A 23,759-nucleotide genomic window follows, 5' to 3' on the forward strand; every position below is an offset into this window, starting at 1 on the left:
GTGGGTCTGCCTTTTGGCCCTCCTAATCCTGCCCCTCCCCTGGGGGGAAAGGGCGGGGACACCTGTACTGGAGGAGAGTGGGGATGCCTGTGCGGAATCAAGGGCTCGGCCCTTATAGTGCCTGGGGACAGGGGCCTCCCGCAGGCGGGCAGGGGCGCCTGATTGGGGTGAGAGGAGGCCGGGCAGAGGGGCCGGAAGGGACGGCGGCGGAGGTCCAAAGGGGAGCGCAGCAGTGACGGGCTGAGAGTCACTCCGGAGGCGGCAGCGGGGGAGGAGACGAGGGAACTAGGGGCCAGGGCCGGGATTTCGTGCGAGTCTGGAGCGCGCTGATCAGAGCCGCCGGCCACGACAGGCGAAGGCAGATGCAGGGGCTGGCCGTGGTGACTTCGGAACTGAGCCCCCTTCCGGTCTGCGGAGATGGGCCACAGGCTCGGCCGAGTAAGGAGTCAGTGGCTTTTCACCTTCAGAGCTGCAGAAAGGGAGGGATGGAGGATAAACACGAGCCGCCGTTACAGCCTCGGACTCAGGTGACCCGCTCGCGGGACCCCAGCCCCACACACCCTTAACGCCCTGTGCGCCTGCGCACGTGTCTTGGCCGCGCGCTCTGGCTAAGGTAAGCTTTGAGCGAGTCTTCGCAAGTGCCCACTACGCATGCGCCTCCCTCTTCCACGCCGATCCGCTTTTCGCAAAGGTCTGAATTCCGAGACCTGCCGGCCCAGGCTTATCGGATGAGGGATTGCGGACTGGCGTGCACTTGGGAAGGCTCAACGAACTCGTCCAGTGTACAGAAGTATCTGAGTGTGCACAGTGGAGCTAGGTGCTCGGCCCAGACGAACAAGAGCAGGTGTTCACGCGCAGTGTTGGGCTGGGGCGCAGTGTGCGCACTGCGCACGGGACCTGCGCACCGGCCGCGTCCCAGGCTAGCATCCCTCTGGTCCTCGTATGGGCCGGACACGCCCCCAGCAGCAGCAGCCCCTGGGCACTGCAGTCCTGGCCGCCTCATCCCGTCCTGGGCCTGTTTCCCACCTTCACTTCTCTCCCCAACCTTCATCTCCTCCACGCTGGTTCTAAACTCCGTCCTCCCGTCCTGCTGCACCGAGGGGGCGGGGCAGCGGGAAGAGCAAGCCTATAACGCTCACCACCCCGCCTCAGGGTTTACCCCGCCAACCGGCGCTGATCTGCATGGCGCTTCCCCTCACCTCCTTCAAGTCTTTGTGCGGAGGCCGCCTTCTCATGGCGTATTCCCTGACCACCTTTCCCAGACATGCCCCTCTCCCCTTCGCCTGCTTTCTGTCTACGTCGCACAGCTGACTTACTATGTATTTTCCTTGTTTATTTGTTACTGCCTGTCTTCCCCCGCTGGAATAGTCACGGATTTCGTCTCTTTTGTTCGCTACTATATCCCCAGCACCTAGAACAGTAGATTTATTGCCCACAGTAGGGAGGCAAGAAATCTTTATTCACTGACTTAATAATCACCACCATAGCTAATGTCTGAATGCTTTCCATGACCAGTCAGAGGACTAGGCAATCTCCATGCACGATCTCACGGAATGAAGTCTTGGAGACCTGCCGGCACCCCTGTCACGTGGGCTCAGTTCTCATCAGGCAGTGCGTGACTTGCTGCTTCCTGCAGATCTGCTCTCTTAGTGGAACTCTCACCTCCGGGCAGCCCAGCAGGGTGCTTCCAGTGACTCCAGTGAGACTGAGACGGGACTCCTGGGTTCTCACCTGGCTTCCCCCTATGGCTTCAGGCTTGGGAGGAAGTTACTTAGACCTTGTAGGAACTTGCGGGCAGCCAGGGTGCCTGTCATAGACCTGCCTGCAGACCTGTGGCAAGATCTCTGGCAGGAACCTGCCCTCAGAGCCTCTACCTCCCCACCCCCAGGCCATGTTCTCACAATACGGTGAAAGCAGGTCTGTCGTTCCCCACCCCACACCCCGCCGCACTGTGTGTGCCTCCCAGCTCAGTTCCTGGCTGGGACAGGCACTTGGTATTTGACGGATGAATGAGTAAGTAGTCTTCAGGTTCCGGAGATTCTTCAGGAAGCCCTTAGCCAAACATCCTTCTGACTTGAAACTTGTATTTAAGAATTAAAAAAGTAATAAATATGACACAGTGCTTTATATTTGAGGGACAATTTGCCCGAGCAAGAAAGGTAGTATAGAGTTACTAGGAAAAGATCAACAATTTGATTTTTGTATAGTTAACCACTTTGTGAATGTCTCAGAAAATATCTGAGGGAAGCAGTTCACTGCTCTTTGGGAGAGTGGAGAACTGTTAGCGTACATTGGATTTTCAAAAAATTTAACGAGCAGGTTATTTTGTAATTAAAAATTGTAAGAGAAAAATTATAAACAAGACTGAATCCCCCGAAGAAGATACCAATCTAATGATGGGGCATCAGGGCGCTGAGCTGGGTGCCTTGGGGAGTTCTCCCTCCATCTCTAAGGGTGCTGCATGAGGATGAAAAGCTGCCCTTTGTTGTACCAGGTGTGTGTAGTGCACATGCGCATTGGCTGTCCCCCAGCCTGAAGGTAGCCATTATCGTCACCAGGGCCAGCGAGGAAGCCCCTTAGAGAAGATGAGGGAGGAAGGGCAGAGCTGGCACTGCGACCCAGGCTGCTCTCTGCTGCTCCATGTGCCCCCCCCAGGCCCCCACACATGTAGGTCCGTGTGGCCCCTCCTCTTAGCCTCCTGGCAGAACAGGCTGGGAGGGAAGAGAGGGAGGCCCAGCCACTCTATTGAGAGAGTTTCACTGGGGCGCGTCAATGTAGCTCGGGGACTCCTGTCCTGCCAGAGGCAGAGCTTCACGCCTGTGGGGCCCCAGCTCAAGGCATTGTCCCCTGAGCCACAGCAGGCATGCCCAGGGGCAGCCCGGCAAGGAGGGCCGGGAATGGCTGTCCATCTCAGGAAAATGCTGTCAGGGGTGAAGGGGCAGTGAGATCCTGGACTCAGAGCAGAAGGCTAGGGGTGCCTCTGCTACCTGCCAGCCATATTAACTAGGCAACTCGTCTCTGCCTCAGCGTCTTCATCTGCAAAGTGGAGCCATCATTGCCTGGTTCAGATAGATTGCAGTGCTGGGATTGGTGGAGGCTGTAGTCAGGCACTCTGTGTCCTCTCCTCTCTCCTCAGTTCCAGGGCAGGGTCCTGCTGCTGACCATCTGTGTGGCTGGCATTGGTGGGACTTTTCAATTTGGCTACAACCTCTCCATCATCAATGCCCCGACTTCGGTATGTACCCTCCATGCGCACCGTCACCATCCCAGTGGGTGCTGGGCCAGGGCCAGCCGCTGCCTGCAGCGGATCTTCAGGCCAGCAGCCACTTGGTGGCGCTTTCTCCCACACGTCCACCTCCACTGCGATGCTCCACAGGCCCTGCGATTTCAAACCCAGCTCTGCATCCTCCCCTGAAACTGGCAAGTTCTCCTGAGTCCCTGATATCAGTAGATGACTCCACCATCCACCCAGTGACTGGGGTCCGCCCTGACTCTTCCCTCCCTCTTGGACACCAAGTCCTTCCTAACTGCCTCTGGCTTCCAGCCATTTCTCCTCGGGTCTCTTCCACAATCCCAGTTCAGACCCCGTCTCTCCTGCCTGTATCACTGGCCTCACTGCCTTTGACCTCCCCCTTCTAGATCCTCGCAAATTTGATCAAACCACTCCCCTGCCCAGAAACATTCTGTGGCTCCCCAGTGCCTACAGGAATAAGGACAGACTCATCCATCTGAAGTCCAAGGCCTCCTGGGATTAGAACCTGTCCACCTGTCTTCCACCTTCGTTCCCCCAACTCCGCTATCAAAGCAGGTTAAACGCAGTTCCCCAAATGCACCCAGCCCTTCCTTGAAGACTCCTTCTGATGGGAAGCCCTCTCTGCCCCACCTGCAAGAAGCCCTTCAAGAGCCACCCAAATGCCATCACCTCCCTGAAGCCGTCCTTTAGCAGCCCCCACAGCTGGAGTCACCCTCCCTCCCCAGCCCTTGGTCTCAGCCTCCTGCTGGTCTCCTCTCAGTGTCCAAGTCATCTTTGAGTCCCCAGCACCTGACTCTGTCCTGGTCTGTGCCGATGTTCAGTAAATGCCTGTGGAAAGGGTGAATCTCTCGGCCCCATTGATAGAAGCCACCTCTATCCCACCTAAGTGAGAAGGGCAAGTGTCCTGTCACATAGCTGTGAAGGAGGTGGGGCTGCAGGAAACAGGTCCCAGGATGGAACTGGGGCTCTCCTATCCCTGCAGGGCATCATCCTCCACCCAGTGCAAGAGAGCAGCTGTCACCAGACTCACTTCCTGTCCTGGACTGGGAACCCCCAAACAGAAGTCCTCCCTGTTAGTTCCAGCAGAAAGGCTGGGGAAGAGTTTGATTGGCTGGTTTGGATCACATGCCCTCTGATTGGCTGGTTTGGATCATATGCCCACTAGACCAATCATGTGGTCAGGAGGGTGGAGCACTTTGATTGGCCAGGCCTGGGTCAGGTGACCAACTGTGTAGGGGGGTGTAATTGTCAAGGGGAAAGAATTTCCCTCAAAGCGTGTTGGTGCTTAGAAGTTGGGGACGGGAGTACATTCTGGGCAGAAACAACTATAGCTGCCCAGTCCCTTAAAAGAGGATGAAATGAAGGGTTTAGAAAGGGGGGTCTGAGCTCCATTCGCTTTTTTATTTGTTTATTCAAAAAGCATGCGAGTGTCCACTTCAGTGCAAACCTGCACGCTGGAGAGGGATCTGCCCACAGCAGGACGCTCTCAGGCCTTGCTTCCCATGGGCCATCACTGGGTCCTGCAAATGAGACTTCCTTGGCTTCTGAGGCTTCCCCTACCCCCTTGAATGGTCACCCTTGAGGATTTCAAGCCAAGGTCAGGGGAGGCTGGCCCTGGTCCCAGCTCCCCCAGACAGGTCCTTCCCCCAGAGGGACCTGGCAGGCACCAGGCTAACAGCCATTACCCTGAGCTGGCCTGCTCACCTACACCCCCTGGTCATCCTCACGTCCTCCCTCACGTCCTGTTGGGAGGACTAAGACCAGCCAGACGCTGACATTCATCTCTGACCAAGAGGAGGGTATCTGGGTCTTTTGGTCAGGCGTTGCAGCGATCCTGAGGTGCCCCCAGTGACGGAGCCCTGGGGACAAACACCCCTCCTGCCTCCTCTGTTGCTCTGCTGATGCTCACTGATGGCCAAGTCCATCAGAAAGCTGGTCATCAAGGGAGCCTGCTGATGTGGCCCATGCAGGTGGCTTCCCAGGCCAAAAGTGGGGGAGGGGTGCTGATAGTGGACTCAGAGGGGCACATAGAGACTGGCCAGCTCTGAGCTCCAGGAGACACTGTGTTTGAAAGAGACGGCACAGTGCCCTGCAGTTGGGTGAGTTCGGTCCTGCCCCGAAGGGACTAGGATTGCTGGGGAGACTTGCCTGCTCTGCAGAGGCAGGGCCTGTGGGGAGAAGGCCTGTTGTGGGGAGGGAGCCCCCGCCCCCAGGGGGGCTGAGTGGCATCTCTGTCCACAGTACATTCAAGAATTCACCAATGAGACGTGGCGGATGCGAACTGACCGGCCGCTGCCCGACCATCTGGTCCTGCTTGTGTGGTCCCTCATCGTGTCTCTGTACCCCGTGGGGGGCCTTCTGGGAGCACTGCTTGCTGGCCCCTTGGCCATCACACTGGGGAGGTAAGTGCTTCCCGTGGACCCCCAAATGCCCTTCAATGAGGGGCACCCCGGGTGTGGGCAGGATGCCCGGCAGGCCCAGGCCTGAGTCAACTCCTCACCAGCCTCCCGCTCTGCCTGCAGTTTCACCGGGTGACTCACGTTTCCCAGCAGATGTGGCAGAGGGAAGAGTCCCATGCCGGGAGGGAGGGAGGACCCATGGCTGCCAATACAACACATGTTGTCTGACTGTGAACAGGTGTTTTCTCCCCAGTGCCCCCCTTTGTATCCAACTGATGCAGATCTTGGGTCGCAAACAAGAGAGACAGACTCTGACAGACTGAATGGAAAACTGTGATAACGCAAAGGATACTGGGGCAGCTCATAGGACAAAAGGAAGTGGTCAAAAGCCAGGCCTGGGGAGGGCAGGATGCAAGACCACCCTAGCCTGGGCTTTCCTCCTGGGAGATGCCTTCAGCGCATCAGCTCCAGCCTTGTTCCACCTCCAGCATCTTCACTCACTCTCAGAATCAAGGGAGACGGGTTGTTCCTGGCCCACCTTGGGTCACACGCCTACACCCGTGAGACAGCAGGAGAGAAGCAAGGCCGGGCGGGAAAACAAGCGGCTCTCATGGTCCCCCCCTTGGCTGGCCACCCAGCACGTGTCGGCACCTTTCACCCATATATTCAGCTCCCCATGTGCCCCTCCTCACGTTAGTTGGTTCAGTCCTTCCTGAGACCACCCAGGGCACTGCCTCGTCACAGCCACCAGGGACGACACAACGGAGGTGTCCTCCCTGAGTGCAGAGTTTCCACGTGACGACCAATCTGCCAGCCCTGCCGTTAACGTGTTGATATTCTGCACACTACACACTTAATGGTAAACTTAACTGTCCTCAAGACACCTCATGGGAAGAAGAAAGAAGAAAGTGTAGGGGAAACTAGTCAAAGAAAAGGAAACTAGTGGACGAATTTAGTTTAAAGCGTATGATCCAGAACCTGGAAACATAGGTAGAGGGTCTGCTCCTGGGTTTTGGAGCTGGTCACTCCAAAACCTGCCTCGGGAACGTCCATCCTCAGGTTTTCTGCTCCTGTCTTGGGTCAGCACTTCCACCGGCCTGAGGCTGTTTGCCCATCGGCGTGACCCCAATCTTCATGCTTGAGTGAGCAGGGCAGTCCTGATGGTGTGGGTCCTTCGGCAGGCTCTTACCCTCTGAGGTCATCTACTTCTGAATGACGGGGTTCCTAACGCGATACTGAGTTCCGTGGGCACCCATCCTTCCGCTTCCACTGATGTAACCTCCTTTGTTGGAAGCAAAATTGCACAGATAACATGTTTGTGTATTTAGCAGAAGTATCAACGGCAAGTAACAGAAAACCAGGACTCAGCTGGCTAAAACAATAGCCAAACACCCCATTCTGGCGTTTATTCTCTACTAGGGCCTAGTGACCAGCCAGGAGTTATTTCTGATTAAGGGGGTAGTAATTCACTGAAGTAGTGGCTTTACTCCAGAATCCTAGGTCTTGCACTGTGATTCTCCTTGGGGGCACTTTGAGCACCACAATCTCCCAGGTCTAGAGGGTCGAGGGGCGGAGCCTCTGGCAGCTGGTTTGGACCCACTAGGGCATACTCCACTCACAGCTTCCAGGTTTGCAAATATCCAGTGTAGGTGTCAGATCACGACACTCACTGTGGGACAGGCTGCCTCCAAAGTAGAAAGAAGCCATCTGAGATTTGTCCACCCTTCTTAGAGGAAGGGCAGCAAGCCATCCCGCACTTTGGAGGAAATGTGCCCTCGGACGTCAGGAGCTCCACTGGTGTGGCGGCTCCCACTCTGTCATGCTTGTACGTTACCATGACGTCGGGTGCACTTGCCGCTTCCCCTTCCCCAGGTCCTTTCAGCATAAAGTCATCAAAGCAGCAGGCCAGCAAGATGCCTGAGGCGGGCAGCTCCCCATGGAGCAGGTGTGGCCCAGAGCTGGAGAGCGGCCATGTCCCTAAGGAGGTCGGTAAAGGTGCAGTACTCTCCCTGCCGGTGGAAGTAAAGTGTTTCTGCTGTCGTCTGTGTATTGAAATGCAGCAAAATGCATTCGCCGGATGAATAGCTACAATGGATGTACTGTGTTTTTTGTTTATTTGTTTTTGGCTGCACTGCGCGGCATTGGCATGCAGAACTTCCCCAACCAGGGACTGAACCCGTGCCCCCTGCCCCCTGCATTGGAAGCGTGGAGTCTTAACCACTGGACCACCAGGAAAGTCTTGGAAGTACTGTATTAATTTATATCAGTGAGGAAGCCGTATGTGGCTTATAAGTCACAACTGGAGTTACCACAGGATCAAGTTATAATCCACGGTCATTCTCCATTCTCTAGGCCAGGGGATCTGAGCTTTGGCCCATCTTTCACCCCTGTGCTGTTGGTTTGGAGCAGGCCAGCGGCTTCCTGTGGCTCATTTCCTTGTCAGTACATGCGCCATATGACCTCCTGTGGCCTCTCTTGGGTGACCTGCATGACGGCGCCTCTGAGCACGGTGTCAGGAGCCCAGAGCTGACGCCTCATCGTGTGGCGCTGCTGACATGCCCAGTGCCCCTTCCTGTTTTGCCGTCTGTCCTGTTGAACCAGCCTGGCAGAGACCACCCAGCCATCCTGAAGGCTCTGAACAGTGACTCTGCAATGCACTTGGCTCCCCAGCTGTCCCCTCCCTCACTCCGGAAGCCCCTGTTCTTCCTCCCTAGGGTTTCCTTGAGTCTGAGAAATCAGATGTTAGGCCCTTCGCTTTACAGAGGAGTTTGAGGAGAGCAATGCTCAATCTGTAGGGATAAAGCCATACGAGTTCTGTCACTTCAAGCCGTGGCGGAGGCAGAAAGGAGAGTAATTTGGGGCATATTGGAGGAGGGGAGTGGGAGTAGGGCCCTGGGGGCATCCCACAAGTGACCCCAGCTACAGTGGCCAGCGTCATTTCTGTTCGTGTAGCTTACACTCCTGACTCAGTCCCCTCATGCACACACAGGTCTGATCAGGGCTGGCTGCAGCTTCAGAGAAGGGTCCCCAGGGGTGGTCCTCAGGACTGAACCCACCTCTCTCGCCTGTGTTTGGCTTCCCCAAGGAAGAAGTCCCTGCTGGTGAATAACATCTTCGTGGTGGCTGCAGCGACCCTGTTTGGCTTCAGCCGCAGAGCAGGCTCCTTTGAGATGATCATGCTGGGACGGCTGCTCGTGGGCGTCAGCGCAGGTACAGTGTGAGTGTGTGTGGATCCCCTCCTGCCTCTGTTCCTACACTTTCCTGTATCCTCTTTATTCCCTTCATTCATTGATTTGTTTTCCTTTCATGCCCACCATTATTATTATTTTTTTTTTGCAGAATGATTAGATATGATTTATCTTAAAAGGGTCATATAACTAGGTACTTAAAGTGGATCTAGAAAAATGGAAAAGTTGTAAGGGATGGGAGGGCAAACATCCCCAAACTTAAACCAACAGAAGTCCTCTAAGCTGGGAGCTTCCTGGCAGTCAAGATGAAAAGCCATCTAGGACGGGCTCTCTGATCTTCCCTACAGAAGCAGAGTAGCCTTTTAGGGACCCCTCAGGCTCTGGGGCTTGTCACGGGAGGGAGCAGAATTTTGAGCGTGTCCACCTGGGCTTTTAGGGGTGCCCATCAACAATCCCCCTTGACTCCTACTGTTTATACAGCCAGGTGCTGATGTCTTCATTAGTTAGTTATCTATTCCTGTGAAACAAAGTACTCCACAATTTAGTGGCTTAACACCAGCAACATTTATTAACTCATGGTTTCTCTGGGTTAGGAACCATGAGTGTCTTAGCTGGGTGGTCCTGGCTTGGGGCCTCTCAGGAGGCTGTGATCAAGCTGTCAGGCAGGGCTGCAGTCACCTGAGGTTTGGCTGGGGCTGGAGGACCTGCTTCTGAGATGGCGCCCTCGCGTGCTGTTTGCAGGAGGCCCGGGCTCCTCAGCTTATGGGTCTCCCTGTAGGGCTGCTTGAGTGTTCTCACAGCATGGCGGCTGGTTTCCTCCAGAGGAAGTGATGGGAGAGAGGAAGCCCACATGTGTGTGCAAGGACACAGTCCCAGTGCATTTTATGGCCTAATCTCAGAAGTCATACACCATCAGTTTTGCCACAGTCTACTTAGAAGTGAGTCACTCAGAACAGCCCGCATTTCAGGGAAGAAGGACCAGGTCAAACTTTGTGCCCTGAGTACCTGGCACAGAAGGAATCCCTCCCTAATTGTCTGTAGGAAGAGTGGGTGTACCTCCATGGGAGAGCTTCTGGCAATCAGTGTACCCCCCTTCCTCCCAGCTCCCCCCACCCAGTGCTCAGAGAGGGGCAGGACCTTGTTGAGGGCTGTTTCCTGATCCCATGTCAGGGAGGGGGTGGAGCAGCATTCCCTGACGTGTTCCCAGGTGGATGGTGCCCCAGTACTGCGGCCTCCTAGCTTCTGCCGGCTGTCACCCTCTGGGGTGGGCAGTGGGGGCGCCATCCAGTTCCATTTTCCCACTGGCTGCCTGGGTGCGAGGTGCGTCCCCAGGGAAGGCAAGATGGGGGAGAACATGCGGTGGTAGTTGACATGAGAGGTGAGAGCCGGGGCCGCTGGTGGGCATCTGCTCCCTCTGAGCCCCTCACACTCCTCCCGGTGATAGGGCTTCTCTCTCAGAAGTACTGGGAGTTGACCGGAGTCCTGCTGGCCCTATATCAGGTGGAGAGGAACCCCTCAGAGCGCTTGGGCTGAGGGAGCAGCACTCAGTGCCTGTAGATGATGGGCTGGTGGTGCCAAGGCCGCGGTGGGGGCGGGCGGGGGTGGCGGGGAGAGGCGGGCCCAAGCATTGCGGAGTCCAGCCTGTGGCTGACGGCTGCTGTGCTCATGTCCAGGTGTGAGCATGAACGTCCAGCCCATGTACCTGGGGGAGAGCGCACCCAAGGAGCTCCGAGGGGCTGTGGCCATGACCTCAGCCATCTTCGCCGCCCTGGGGGTCGTGATGGGTCAGGTGGTTGGACTCAGGTAAGTGCCGCCCCCCCACCCCACGTGCACTGAGAGGTTGGAGGGATGCCAGGGAAAGCCCTTCTTCACCTAAATTTCTCCCCTACCCACCCAAGTGGATTAAGACGTTGCTTCCTTGTATGAAGTCGTTGAAACCCTGTCCATGTGCATCTGGCCAGTGTGGTGTCAGTCAGACACACTTGGTGTGAGTCACCCTCTTCTCGCCTCTCCGGATCAGGGAGCAAAGAGGAGAGGGTGCAGGTTTGGGCTTTTAAAGGGAGCGTGTCCTGTTTATCCCAGAAAAGGGAGGTGAGGGCAGAGCCCTGTGCCCTGGGAAGAGCCCTGGGGAGAGGAGTTGCCAGGGATGAGGTGGGGCTATGACCCTGTCCTATCGTGGGTCCCTACCTGGGTGTCCAGACCCAGAGCTGGTTGGGAAGAGGCACAGGGTAATGCAAACCCTCTGCCCTCAGGGGGGGCCGGTAGGGGACAGAGCTCTGACAAGGAGGCACCTGGCCCAGCCTCTCCTCTGTCTCCCCAGGGAGCTCCTGGGTGGCCCGCAGGCCTGGCCCCTGCTGCTGGCCAGCTGCCTGGTGCCTGGGGTGCTCCAGCTGGCCTCCCTGCCCCTGCTCCCCGAGAGCCCACGCTACCTCCTCATTGACTGTGGAGACTCCGAGGCCTGTCTGGCAGGTGAGTCCCTGACCTCGGGCCCCCAGACCACCCTTGACCATGGGGCACATCTGGCCAGAGCATGTGGGTCCTTATTTCCTGGGTCGCATTTATTCAGGAAAAGCTATCCCTCTCTTTGTGCCTCAATTTCATGATCCATCCATCCCTTCAGAGCTCTTTATCAAGGGGCTGTCCTAAGCGCCAAGGCGGTGGGATGGAACAGACCCAGCACCTGCCATCTGGGAACCCCCAGGGTGGTGCAGAGAAGGAGCGCCACCTGCCCCCTGCCTGACATGCAAGATGAAGAAACACTGAGTAAGACCTCAAGGGCCCAATGCCAGCTGGGCTGATGGTCTTCCCTGTTAGCTATGGCCACGATAATGATGCCAAAGGAACAATCCCCAAATCTCTGGCTTAAAGCACACAATCCTTCACGTTGGGCTGGCTCATGGTGTCGGGGTCAGCTGGGGCTGGCCAGTTGAGGCTGGTCTGAGCTGGAGCAGTTCAGCTCTGCTGCACACACTGCTCCTTGCACTCTTGGTACTGACAGACTAGCCCGGAAGGCAGATCCAGCTGCACAAGCACTTTCCAAACCTTTGGTCCCTTCCTGCCCACTAACCTCCCATTAGCCAAGGAGAGTCACGTCACTGAACCCAAAGTCCAGAGATAGGAAAATCCATGGCATCTCCACTCATGTGGCAAGGGGCGAAGACCAGGGCCCACTAATGTATTCTTCCCAGCTTGCCATGGCCACAGTTATTATTCATGTCCCTGCCCTGAGCAGGAACATGCTCAGTGCTATCCGGAAACACCCCCCACCCCCACCAAGTCTCACCCAATCATGGCATCAGGCTTGAAGTCCAGGGTCTTAAGATCATGTCAAATCTATATATGCCTTTTCTTGAGCCAAAGACCCAAGAGATAAACAGAAGTCTTCCACCTCGCGCGCACTCAGCAGACACTGGTGAAAAACTGTTTTTCAAAAAAGAGGCGGCAAGGAGGCAGAAAGCAGTTGCCGATCCACAGCAATGCTGAGTGCCCCTGGGGAAACGCTGCCAGCCTCCCCTGCCCTGGGATGGAGAGTGCTCCTGCATGAAGCCCTGGCTCTGCCCCCAGGGAGGGGCTCCCCAGGCCACTGAGAATCTGGGTGTCACGGTAGCACTTTGGAGTCATTTAACTGTAATATGACTCCACAAGACAATTCAGTGTTAAACAGCGATTATGTTATTCAGTGGAGTCCAGGCTGTGACATATAGAATCATAGACTGTCAGGACTAGAAAGGGCCTTAGGGATCATTTTCTTCAGCACCCTCGTGGTACAGATTAGAAATGCCTAAAGGAAGACAGGGACTTAGTCAAGACTCTTCAGCTGTTCGGGGTAGATTTAAGATCAGACTGTGAGCCTCCTGACATTATCGCCTTCCTTTTCTATCACCTTCCTTGACACCTGAAGAGGGCCCTGGAAAATGTACCTATAGAAAACTGGGGCACAGAAGCCTTTACATTTCAAACCATCTTGGTGTCTTTTCATCCAGGCCGGCAGAGCTTCTGTCAATACAACTTTCCCCCAAAATGATGTGAACTTTCTGTGCATTTGATTTATGTGCCAGAAAGTCACACCCACAATTCTTGTCGAGACATGCTTCTCTCTTGCAACCTAATTACTGGAATCTAGGGCATGTCGAGCTGCGGAGGACCAATACCCTTAAGCCTCTGTAATGCCCGTTTTTCCAGCCCGGAGGGTCCATGAGGCACTGCAGGAAGCCATACCCTTGATTTGATCTTTACCCTCAGCCCAGGGCTCACTGGCCTTGCTCTGGATCTAGTCTTTGCTCTCAGGCTGTGATTTAACTTAGGACTCTGCTAGATGGAGAAGCTAGAGATGAAAAACAGATTTCTTTTTCTTTTTTATTTAACTAACCTAGCAAGCTCTGAAATAAGTTAAATTGGATTAAATTGTGTTCCCTCTGAAGGTCTTTTTGAGCTCATTTTCCTTACAATCAGCTCAGAATACTCAGGTAAAGGCAGCTAGCTCATGCTTTCGACGCTTGGAGATCTCTTTGCCCAAGTCCAGAAGTTCATTAGACCTGTTTTGTTTCTTGCACGTTACACGGGCTTTCATTCTTCCAGCCTCCTCACCGTCCTCTGCCTGGTTAGGAACCAACACTGCATGTCATAGGTCCTAGTTATGGCGTCACCTACTCCCATACCAGGGGTTTTTTTAGTCCGTTTTTTTTCTTGCTGCCTAACAGTCGCACCTCCGCGGGAGACCAAGGAAATGATTACTTAGCCCAAGCTTCTGAGTTCTCGGGTTGGCTGATGAAGGTTAGGTCTGGCTGGAGGCTCTGTCACTGGTGTAGGTCAGCTGGGCATTGGCTGATCTAGGACGGTCCCAGCTGGGCCATCTCTGCTTTTTCCTGGGACCAGTGGGTCAGCCCCACCGCAAGTTTTTATGATGATGACAGAAGACCAAACAGAAACCAGCAGGTCTCTTGAGGCTGTATTGGAACACGCGGCACGCCCTCCTACAGCCTAATTCTACGGGCCGGAGCGAGTCGCAGGGCCGAACCCAGCACCAAGGGGCGGGTGTATACATGCCTCTTTAGTGGGAGCAGCTACCAAATCCCATGGCCCAGGGAGGGGTGAACTGAGACTGCAGTGGAGATCGGCCACAGTTGTGTCCTGTGTGATGCCCCCGCACAACCCCGAGTTTCTAAAGCCCTTTCTGCTCCGTGGTGCTGTGAACTGATCATCCCCATCAGACCAAGGGGACCCTGGGAAGGCGAAAGGAGGTGGGCGTGGGCAGCTCACTGTGGGGGTCACAGAGGGCCTGGGGGAGGGGAGCTCAGCGTCCTCTGCCCTGCCTCCTCCCCCAGCGCTGCAGCGGCTGCGGGGCCCCGCGGACCTGGCCGAGGAGCTGGCCGAGTTGGAGCGGGAGCGCGCCGCCTGCGAGGGCCGGCGCGCGCGGCGCCCGTGGGAGCTGTTCCGGGACTGCGCGCTGCGGAGGCAGGTGACGAGCCTGGTGGTGCTGGGCGGGGCCATGGAGCTGTGCGGGAACGACACGGTGAGCAGTCCGGGCCAGGCCGGGGTTGGGGGGAGAGGGGAGGGGGAAGGGCCGGCGGGGAGGGCCGGTGCGCCTCGGCCTCTCGCCCCTCCCCCCCTCCCCCGCGGCAGGTGTACGCGTACGCGTCGGCAGTGTTCAGCCAGGCGCGGATTCCCCCGGAGAAGGTCCAGTACGCCGCCATCGGGACCGGGGGCTGCGAGCTGCTGGCGACGCTGCTCAGCGTGAGTCTGCCTCCGGGATGACACCTCATCCCCCAGCCCTGCGGCGGACCCTTGGGGGTGCTGGCCCTCCGGGGACCGCAGGCCTCAGCGCTAAGCCACTTCCACTTCAGGTCGCTATGTTAAAATACGGCGAGTTAGCAAGCACTTATCGAGCATCTAGTTTGCCGGGCTTCCTCATGAGGCCCCTCCCCACTGCTGGCCCGCAAACCGAGGGGACCGCGACCGTGGCCCACACCAGTGAATCAGTGAGGGCTCCTTTCCTTTGCAGTGTGTGGTGATCGAGAGGGTGGGCCGACGGATGCTGCTGATGGTGGGGTACGGCCTGATGACCTGCTGGGGGAGCGTCTTCACAGCGGCCCTGTGCCTGCAGGTAGCTGGGCGTAGATGAGGGCGGGGCGTCGGCCCTGTGCCTGCAGGTAGCAGGGCGTGGATGAGGGCCGGGCGGCTGGGCCCCGCCTGACCTCCCCTCACCACCACCTCACCCCCGCCCCTCTGCCGCAGAGCTCCCTCCCCTGGATGCCCTACCTGGCCATGTCCTGCGTCTTTGCCTTCATCCTCAGCTTTGGCATTGGCCCTGGTGAGTGGGAAGAGCTCCTGTCTTTGGGCCTGGCTGAAGGAGCACGGATGTCTGGGTGAAGGATGCTTGGGTGTGCCCTCCCCCCACTGTACAGGCTTCTGGGAGGGAATGGCTGGAGGAGCGCTGGAAGGGCCCCACTTTCTTGTCTGGGGCAAGGTGGGGGGAAGGCCGGCCAGGGAGCCCTGGCTGGCAGCCTCCTGTCCCCACTCCTCCTTCCAGCCGGAGTGACCGGGATCCTGGCCACAGAGCTGTTTGACCAGATGGCCCGGCCTGCTGCCTACATGGTCTGCGGGATGCTCATGTGGACCATGCTCTTCCTAGTCGGGCTGGGGTTCCCCTTCATCGTGGTAGGCCTGCCCGCCCCTCCCTCCCGGGGGCCCTGCCGTAGGTTTTGTCCTTGTCAGCATGAGAACCCCAGGGGAGGCTCCATCCAGGAGGTGTGAGACTGAAGGGGATGGGGCTTATCTGAGCCAAGAGGGTCGAGTCCCTCATCAGGACCTGTGGTGGGGCCTTCCATGTGGGGGCTGAATGGGCCACACCAGAGCTTGGGTCTCTTAACCCACAGGAGGGCTTGTCCCACTTCCTCTATGTTCCTTTCCTCTGTGTCTGTGTCTGTGGGGCCGTCTACACTGGCTTCTTCCTCCCTGAGACCAGAGGGAAGAGCTTCATGGACATCTCAGAGGAATTGCACAGACTCAACTTCCCCGGGGTGGAGCCAGGGCCCCGCATGGACAGGCCGGAGGTTATCCGGTCCACAGAACTCTAGCTCAGCAGGTTTGGCTGGGGCCCAGCCGGCTGCTGCTCTTCCCTCGGGCCCTCTCCATTCACCAGCCCTGCATCCCCTTGTTTAATGGGTGTTTGTTGAGCACCTACTGTGTGCAGGCCTGGTATTCAGCCATCAGTGGTGAGCCGGACAGATGGGGTCTGGGACCTCTCGGTGCTCCCTGTCTGGAGGCAGTTAACAGGAAACCAATAAAAACACAATTACAAACTTGGGCGGACTTTCCTGGCAGTCCAGTGGTTAAGACTTCGCCTTCCAATTCAGGGGGTGCGTGTTTGATCCCTGCATGGGGAGCTAAGATCCCACATGCCTCGCAGCCAAAAAATCAAAACATGAAACAGAATAAATATTGTAACAAATTTTTAAATTTTTATTTATTTATTTTTTTTTGGCTTTATTTATTTATTTTTGGGTCTTCATTGTGGCGAGCAGGCTAGCGGTTCTAGCTGCGGTGAGCGGGGGCTACTCTTCATTGTAGTGCGTGGGCTTCTCATTGCGGTGGCTTCTCCTTGCGGAGCACAGGCTGTAGGCGCGCGGGCTTCAGTAGTTGTGGCACGTGGGCTCAGCAGTTGTGGCTCACAGGCTCTAGAGCGCAGGCTCAGTTGTGGCGCATGGGCTCAGCTGCTCCGCGGCATGTGGGATCCTCCTGGACCAGGGCTCAAACCCGTGTCCCCTGCATTGGCAGGCAGATTCTTAACCACTGCACCACCAGGAAAGCCCTATTGTAACAAATTCAATAAAGACTTTAAAAAAGGTCTACATCAAAAAAATCTTAAAACAAAACAAAACAAACTTGGGGAAATGAAGTGGAAGAAAATACAGCTTCTGAAGGGTGTGTATACCAAGGGGTGTTTGAGAGGGGAGTGGTCAGGGAAGGATTTTCTGAGGAATTGATTGCTAAAAATCAATTTTATTGAGGTATAATTTACATACAATAAAATGTATCCATATTAAGTTTACGTTTGATAAGTTTTGACAGGTGTACATATCCATGAACCACCACCACCATCAAGGTAGACCGGTCACATCATCTCCAAAGTTCCATTGTGCCCCTTTGCAATCAATACTCTGCCCGACCCCAGGCCCTAGGCAACCGCGGACCTGCCTTCTGTCACTACAGGTCAGATTTCTTTTTCAGAATTTGATATAATTTCATACCATATGTATGCATTAGTGTCTGGCTTTGCTCCAGATAAAGTTTTTGAGGTTCATGCGTGTTGTTGCATGTATTAGCATATATCCCTTTGTATGGCTGAATAGTATTCCACTGTATGGATATACCATCATCTGTTAACCCATTTCCCTGCAGGTGGACATTTGGCTGTTTCTAATTGGTTGTTGTTTTTTTAAAAAATACATTTATTTATTTTATTTATTTATTTTTGGCTGCATTGGGCCTTCGTTGCTGCGCACATGCTTTCTCTAGTTTCAGCAAGTGGGGGCTACTTTTTGCCATGGTGCGCCGACTTCTCATTGCGGCAGCTTCTCCTGTTGCGAAGCACGGGCTCTAGGCACGCGGGCTTCAGTAGTTGTGGTATGCGGGCTCTAGAGCGCAGGCTCAGTAGTTGTAGCACACGGGCTTAGCTATTCCGCGGCATGTGGGATCTTTCCAGTCCAGGGCTCGAACCCATGTCCTCTGTATTGGCAGGCGGATTCTTAACCACTGAGCCACCAGGGAAGCCCTGTTTCTAATTGTTAGCCATGATGAATAAAACTGTTATGAACATCCCTGCACAAGTTGTGTAGATGTATGCTTTCATTTCTTTGGGGTAAATGAATTGCTGAGTTTAATAATGAACGTATCACTTTGTTATAAAGCAGAAACTAACACACCGTTGTAAAGCAATTATACTCCAATAAAGATGTTAAAAAAAAATAATGAATGTATGTTTAACCGTAGCAGAAACTGTTTTCCAAAGTGCATATACTGTTTTACATTCCTGCTAGCAATTGATGAGACTTCTGGATGTTCCAAATCCTCGTCAGCATTTGGCAATGTCACTCTTCTTAATCTAGCCATTCCACTGAGTGTGTAGTGGCGTCTTGTGGTTTTATTGAGGTATTTCCCTGATGGCTAATAATGCTGAGCATCTCTTCGTGTGCTAATATGACCATTCACGTATCTTCTTTTGTGAAGACTCTGTTCAAGTCTTTTGCCCACTATTTTTAAAAGATATTTTTTAGAGTAGTTTTAATTTCACAGCAAAATTGAGAGAAAAGTACAGAGATTTCCCATATGCCCCCTCTCCCACACTCACACAGCCTCCTATTATCAACGTCCCCCACCAGAGTGGGACGTTTGTTACAATCCACGACCCTACATTGACACGTCATTATCACACCCAAAGTCCACGGTTTACATTAGGGTGCACTCCTGTAGTTTTACATGCTATGGGTTTGGACAAATGTATGATGACATTATGCACCATGATAGTATCATGCAGAGTATTTTCCCTGCCCTAAAAATCCTCTCTGTTCTACATGGTCATCCCTTTCCTGCCCCTGCCCAGCGCCTGGTGACCACTTATCTTTCTATGGTCTCTACAATTTTGTTTTCTCTGGAATGTCATATGGTTGGAATCATAGAGTATGTAGCCTTTTCAGACTGGCTTCTTTCACTTAGTAATATGCATTTAAGTTTCTTCCATGTCTTTCCATTGCTTAATAGTTCTTTTTGCACTGAGTAAAATTCCATTGTCTGAATGTCCCAAAGTTTATTCACCTACTGAAGGACATTTTGGTTGCTTTTGCCAATTGTGAATAAAGCTGCTATATACATCCATGTGCAGGTTTTTGTGTGGACATACATTTTCACCTCCTTTGGGTAAATACAAGAAGCATGATTGCTGGATCGTAGGGTAAGAGTATGTTTAGTTTTGTAAGAACCTGCCAAACTCTCTTCCAAAGTGGCTATACCATTTTAATTCCCATCAGCACTGAATGAGAGTTCCTGTTGCTCCACATCCTCACAACATTTGGTGTTGTCAGTGATTTTGGCCATTCTAATAAGTGTGTGGTGGTATTTTGTTGTAATTTGCACTTCCCAGATGACAAACATGGAACATCTTTTTGTATGCTAATTTGCCATCTGTATATATCTTCTTTGGTGAGTGTCTGTTAAAAGTGTTTTGGGACTTCCCTGGTGGTGCAGTGGTTAAGAATCCACCTGCCAATGCAGGGGACACGGGTTCGCGCCCTGGTCCGGGAAGATCCCACATGCCGTGGAGCAACTAAGCCTGTGTGCCACAACTACTACTAGAATCTGCAAGCCACTGAGCCCGCGTGCCACAACTACTGCAGCCTGTGTGCCTAGAGCCTGTGCTCGGCAGCAAAGAGAAGCCACCTCAATGAGAAGCCCGCACACTGCAACAAAGAGTAGCCCTCGCTTGCCGCAAATAGAGAAAGCCCGTGCACAGCAACGAAGACCCAACGCAGCCAATAAATTAATTAATTAATTTAAAAAAAAACTGGCTGTTTTTAAAAATCAAGTTGTTTGTTTTCTTATTGTTGAGTTTTAAGGGTTCTTTATATATTTTGGATAACAGTCTTTGATCAGATGCATCTTTTGCAGATATTTTCTCCCAGTCTGTGGTTTGCCTTTTCATTTTCTTGACAGTGCCTTCCACAGAGCAGCCGTTTTTATTATTTATTTATAAAATGTATATATATATTTTAATACATTTATTTATTTATTTTTGGTTGCATGGGGTGTTCATTGCTGCATGCAGGCTTCCTCTAGTTGTGGCGAGCGGGGGCTACTCTTTGTTGCGGTGCACAGGCTTCTCATTGAGATGGCTTCTTTTGTTGTGGAGCACGGGCTCTAGGCACGCGGGCTTCAGTAGTTGTGGCTCGCGGGCTGAGTTGCCCCATGGCATCTGGGATCCTCCTGGACCAGGGCTCGAACCCGTGTCCCCTGCATTGGCAGGTGGATTCTTAACCACTGCGCCACCAGGGAAGTCCCTGTATATATATTTTAAAGTCTTTCCTTTTTAAATTAATTTATTTTATTTTATTTATTTTTGGCTGCATGGGGTCTTCGTTGCTGTGTGCGGGTTTTCTCTAGTTGCTGTGAGCGGGGGCTACTCTTCGTTGCGGTGCACTGGCCTCTCATTGCCGTGGCTTCTCTTGCTGCGGAGCGCAGGCTCAGTAGTTGTGGTGCACGGACTTAGTTGCCCCGTGGCATGTGGGATCCTCCTGGACCAGGGCTCAAACCCATGTCCCCTGCATTGGCAGGCAGATTCTTAACCACTGCACCACCAGAGAAGCCCATTTTTAAAGTCTTTATTGAATTTGTTACAATATTGCTTCTGTTTTATGTTTTGGTTTCTTGGCCTGGAGGCATGTGCGATCTTAGTTCCTGGACCAGAGATGGAACCCGCACCCCCTGCATTGTAAGGCGAAGTCTCAACCACTGGACCACCAGGGAAGTCCCCAGATGTTTTTAATTTTAAAGAAGTTCAGCTTATGAATTCTTTCATGGATTGTGTTGTATCTAAAAACTGATCACCACATCCACAGTCATCTAGTGTCCACCATTTTTTTTTTAAGCTGCACTGCGTGGCTTGCAGGATCTCAGTTTCCCGACCAGGGATTGAACCCGGGCCCAGTGAAAGCGCCGAGTCCCAATCACTGGACCACCAGGGAATTCCCTTATTCATTTACTTTTAATGGATGTCCAGTGGTGCTGGCACTGTTTGTTGAAAAGACCATCTTTTCCCCATTGCACTACCTTGGCACTTAGGTCAAAAAAACAATTGATCATTGTTGTATCATAAAGAATTTGTCTGGCTTTCAGTAGGAAGCAGTAACCGCCAAATCAGCAGAAGCGGCAAGCAGTAGGTTCTCTGGGGAGCGAGAACTCTCTGAGTCGGGGTCAGGAGAGGTCTCATGGAGAAGTCACCTGGAGCTGGCTTCCTGAGGACAGGCCCAGCTGGGGTTCCTTTGGAGGCAGGAGTGTTGAAGGATGGGACTGAAGGCCTGTGGGTCCGGTAAACGCGGAGCTTTCTGGAAGGCAGGTGTCAGCACTCTGGGAGCCCTCTGTGTGTTCTCCCAGCTTCTCTCTGGCAACTGCCCCATCTCCACCTCTGCTGACCTGCCTCCCCAGCTGCCCCCTCATCCTCGGCACCAGTGGCCACCCTGGCCGCTACTGGCCCCTGGTGAAGATTAGTGAGAAAGGACCATCCCTCGAAATCCCGTGGTGCACAGGCTGTGAGCAGGGCAGGTGTCAGGCTGTGTCCCAGGTCTGGGACTGCACTGGTCACACTTAGGTGCCCTGGTCCCCAGCACGGACCATAGAGATGTCCCCAGCTGGGCCTAGCCCTTGGGCCGTGTCCCACTTGCTGTCCACCCAGCCAAATTGGCTCTGAGAGTGTGGGGTGGGCGTTGGAAGTCCTTGTTGCCCAGGGAACCCTTCAGCAGGGCAAGGAAACAGGGACAGGGCCCCGCAGACAGGAGAGGCCGTGCCAGGAGAGGTGGGGGAGACGCAGCTTGGCCTCAGGTTTGATGGGATGGGGGAGGGGCGGGGGTGGGGAAGGACCTGGCCACCAGGGAGGGAAAGCACAGTCGCCCACACTGCCCAGTGCCACCATTAGGGTCAGGCCTGTTAGTCCGTTTTCTGCTCCAGGACACTTGATGACAAAGCAATAAGATCGGGTAGCTTTTACTGAGCACATACTGAATGCAGGCACTTTGCGCTTGTCCTTAATCTCGTTAAATCTTCACACAAATCTATGGAAAAAGAATTCCCCCATTTTGAAATTTTGCAGCTGAGGCTCAGAGAGATTAAGAGGCTCAGCCCAGATCACCCTCTCTGAACCATGTCTCATCCTGTGGGGGAGAGCTGGCCATGACCGCTAGCGCCCCAACAAGCCTGGGCCTGCTTTTGCAGTGTGGTGCTCTCCTGGCAGACACCCCTCTTAAAATCCTGTACCTTCAGCTACAGCTCGGGGCGGGGGGGTCTCCAGCAGGGATGATGACCCCCCAGGTCTTCTTCCGCTGTGACTGGAGGGGGAGGGTGTTTCCTTTGCTTGTCTTTGCTGCAACTTTTACCACATTCAGCGAACAAGGGCACAGGGCCTGGTGCGTGGGGGACAGTCAGGGGCTCAAGGCTGGCTGGGTTCTTGCTGTGAGTGATGAACCGCGAGTGCCCGGGGGAGGGATGGCAAGGGGAATGAAGCTGGCGAAGGGGCTGTGGGAGCCGGTGGTCAGGTGGACGGTCCGTGCACGTGGACCGATGGCCAGGTCCGTGTCAGGGAGAGGCAGCAAGAGGACAGCAGTAGCCCTGCATCATGGAGTCAGCAGGCCCTCCCCCTCCCCATGCACCCCTTCCAGCGTGGGTGACTTGCGTCCTGCCCACAGAGATGTTCAACCGGGGTGGGGGGCACGGCTGCCAGCTTTAGGGGCCTGCCGGGTGCTCGTATGGGCCGTATTCCTCCTCATCCAGCTGGCGTTTCCCTACATCCTGAGGTTTCCTTCCCACCCCCTCTCTGCCCAGCAGCCCTCAACTGTGGGGTGTGGCCCTCAAGAAGTCCTCTGTACCAGCCAGGAGCTGCCCTGGGGCTGCAAACATCAGAAACCCTGACCAGTGGTGCTTCAAGCAGAGAGGGGCTTACTTTTCTCCTGTAATGTAAAGGCAGCTGAAGGGGCGGGGCAGAGCCGCCAGAGCCCCAGGCTCCTCGGGGTTGCCACTCCCCCTCCTTTGCCTGTGTTTTTCCAGCTCAGGGTTGCCTGGCAGCTGCTGCACGTCTGGTAGTCCTGTTCAGGTTCCAGGCGGGAGTGCAGTCCTGTCCAGGTTCCAGGAGGGGTTAGGAGGAAGGGCGTAGGGTAGAGCCTCCATCTGCAGGCAGCTGCTTCCCTGTGGACCCTGCACATCACATGGGCCGCAGCTACCTCCAGTGGCCATGCCTGGTTGCCAGTGGCTCTGGGGCAGTGAAGGTTCTAAGGAAACAGAACGGGGATGCTGTCAGTGAGGAGGGAGGGGGAGAAGATTTTGGGGGCCAAGGGCTCCCGGTGCGTGTGCGCTGTTGTTCAGCAGGTGATTATAGAGCCCCTGGGGATGCCGGGGTGTTACTGTTCTATTGCTCCTAGAACAAATTACCACAAATCGAGCAGCTTAAAACAACACGTTTATTATCTCAGTTTCTGTGGGTCACAATCTAGTACAAAGTGACTGGTCGTCTTCTTCAGGTCTCACGGCCGAAGTCAAGGCGTCTCCAGGTCAAATAGGGAGGAACCCACTTCTGAGCTCATTCAAGCTGCTGGCAGAATTCAGTTCCTTGCAGCTGAACGACTGAGGCCCCTTCATCTTCAAAGCCAGTAACGGCACATCTGAGTCCTTCTGCTTCGAGGCTCTCTGACCGCCCCTCCTGCTGCATCTCTTACTTGAGCTGGAGAAAATTCTCTGCTTTTAATGGCTCAAGTGATTACGTTGGCCCCACCCAGATAATCCATGACAACCTCCCTACTGTAAAGTCTGTAGCCCTAATTACATCTACAAAGTGCCTTTTGCCAAGTAAGGTAACATATTCACAGGTTCCAGGGAATCGGGTGTGGTCGTCTTTGGAGGCCCTCCGCCTGCTACCTAGTAATGGGTCAGAAGGTAGGCCACAGCAATGTCCCCCACCTCATGCAGCCCAGAAAGGAAGCAGTAACTCGCAAACAGATATGGTGACGGCCTTGAAGTAGAGGACCTGATGGAGCCAGGAGCTCTGGGGCTTTCCTGACGAACTGAGCGACAGCGTTCCAGGACCAACGCCCAAGCCAGGAGCCAGAAGCCAGGAGCACGGGCCCCGAACAGTGGCTCACCTACACGGTGTCGCAGGTTATTTGC

At 54.4% G+C, this 23,759-nt stretch overlaps 1 protein-coding gene across 12 annotated transcripts; it reads left to right on the forward strand.

Annotated features, from left to right (window-relative positions):
* On the forward strand, positions 1–23,552 carry SLC2A11 (solute carrier family 2 member 11). Of its 12 annotated transcripts, none has more exons than XR_010933184.1 (12): positions 25–527; positions 3,137–3,235; positions 5,495–5,655; positions 8,738–8,862; positions 10,514–10,643; positions 11,161–11,309; positions 14,165–14,352; positions 14,463–14,573; positions 14,842–14,943; positions 15,075–15,150; positions 16,902–17,051; positions 20,270–21,054. XR_010933184.1 is itself a non-coding variant. In XM_067700054.1 (12 exons), exons 1-12 carry the CDS (start codon positions 363–365, stop codon positions 16,905–16,907), a joined length of 1,440 nt encoding a protein of 479 aa, XP_067556155.1. In that variant the 5' UTR covers positions 50–362; the 3' UTR covers positions 16,908–18,713. The 12 variants fall into 12 exon arrangements, 10 of the variants coding, with proteins under 10 accessions (XP_067556157.1, XP_067556156.1, XP_067556159.1 ...); XR_010933183.1 differs by lacking the exon at positions 20,270–21,054 and adding an exon at positions 17,580–18,713 and having other exon boundaries at positions 47–527; XM_067700054.1 differs by lacking the exon at positions 20,270–21,054 and adding an exon at positions 15,370–15,497 and having other exon boundaries at positions 50–527; positions 16,902–18,713.
* Positions 23,553–23,759: the final 207 nt, after the last annotated feature.

Source organism: Pseudorca crassidens, chromosome 12 (genome assembly GCF_039906515.1).
Source record: "Pseudorca crassidens isolate mPseCra1 chromosome 12, mPseCra1.hap1, whole genome shotgun sequence".
NCBI classification, from domain to species: domain Eukaryota; kingdom Metazoa; phylum Chordata; class Mammalia; order Artiodactyla; family Delphinidae; genus Pseudorca; species Pseudorca crassidens.

Excerpts from the sequence above, each read along its gene's own strand:
- SLC2A11 (XM_067700049.1), top strand. The coding sequence starts at position 363 with ATGCAGGGGCTGGCCGTGGTGACTTCGGAACTGAGCCCCCTTCCGGTC. Across the intron at positions 14,574-14,841 it reads TGCTGGCGACGCTGCTCAGC|TGTGTGGTGATCGAGAGGGT; the intron begins GTGAGTCTGCCT and ends TTTCCTTTGCAG. Across the intron at positions 14,944-15,074 it reads CAGCGGCCCTGTGCCTGCAG|AGCTCCCTCCCCTGGATGCC; the intron begins GTAGCTGGGCGT and ends CCTCTGCCGCAG.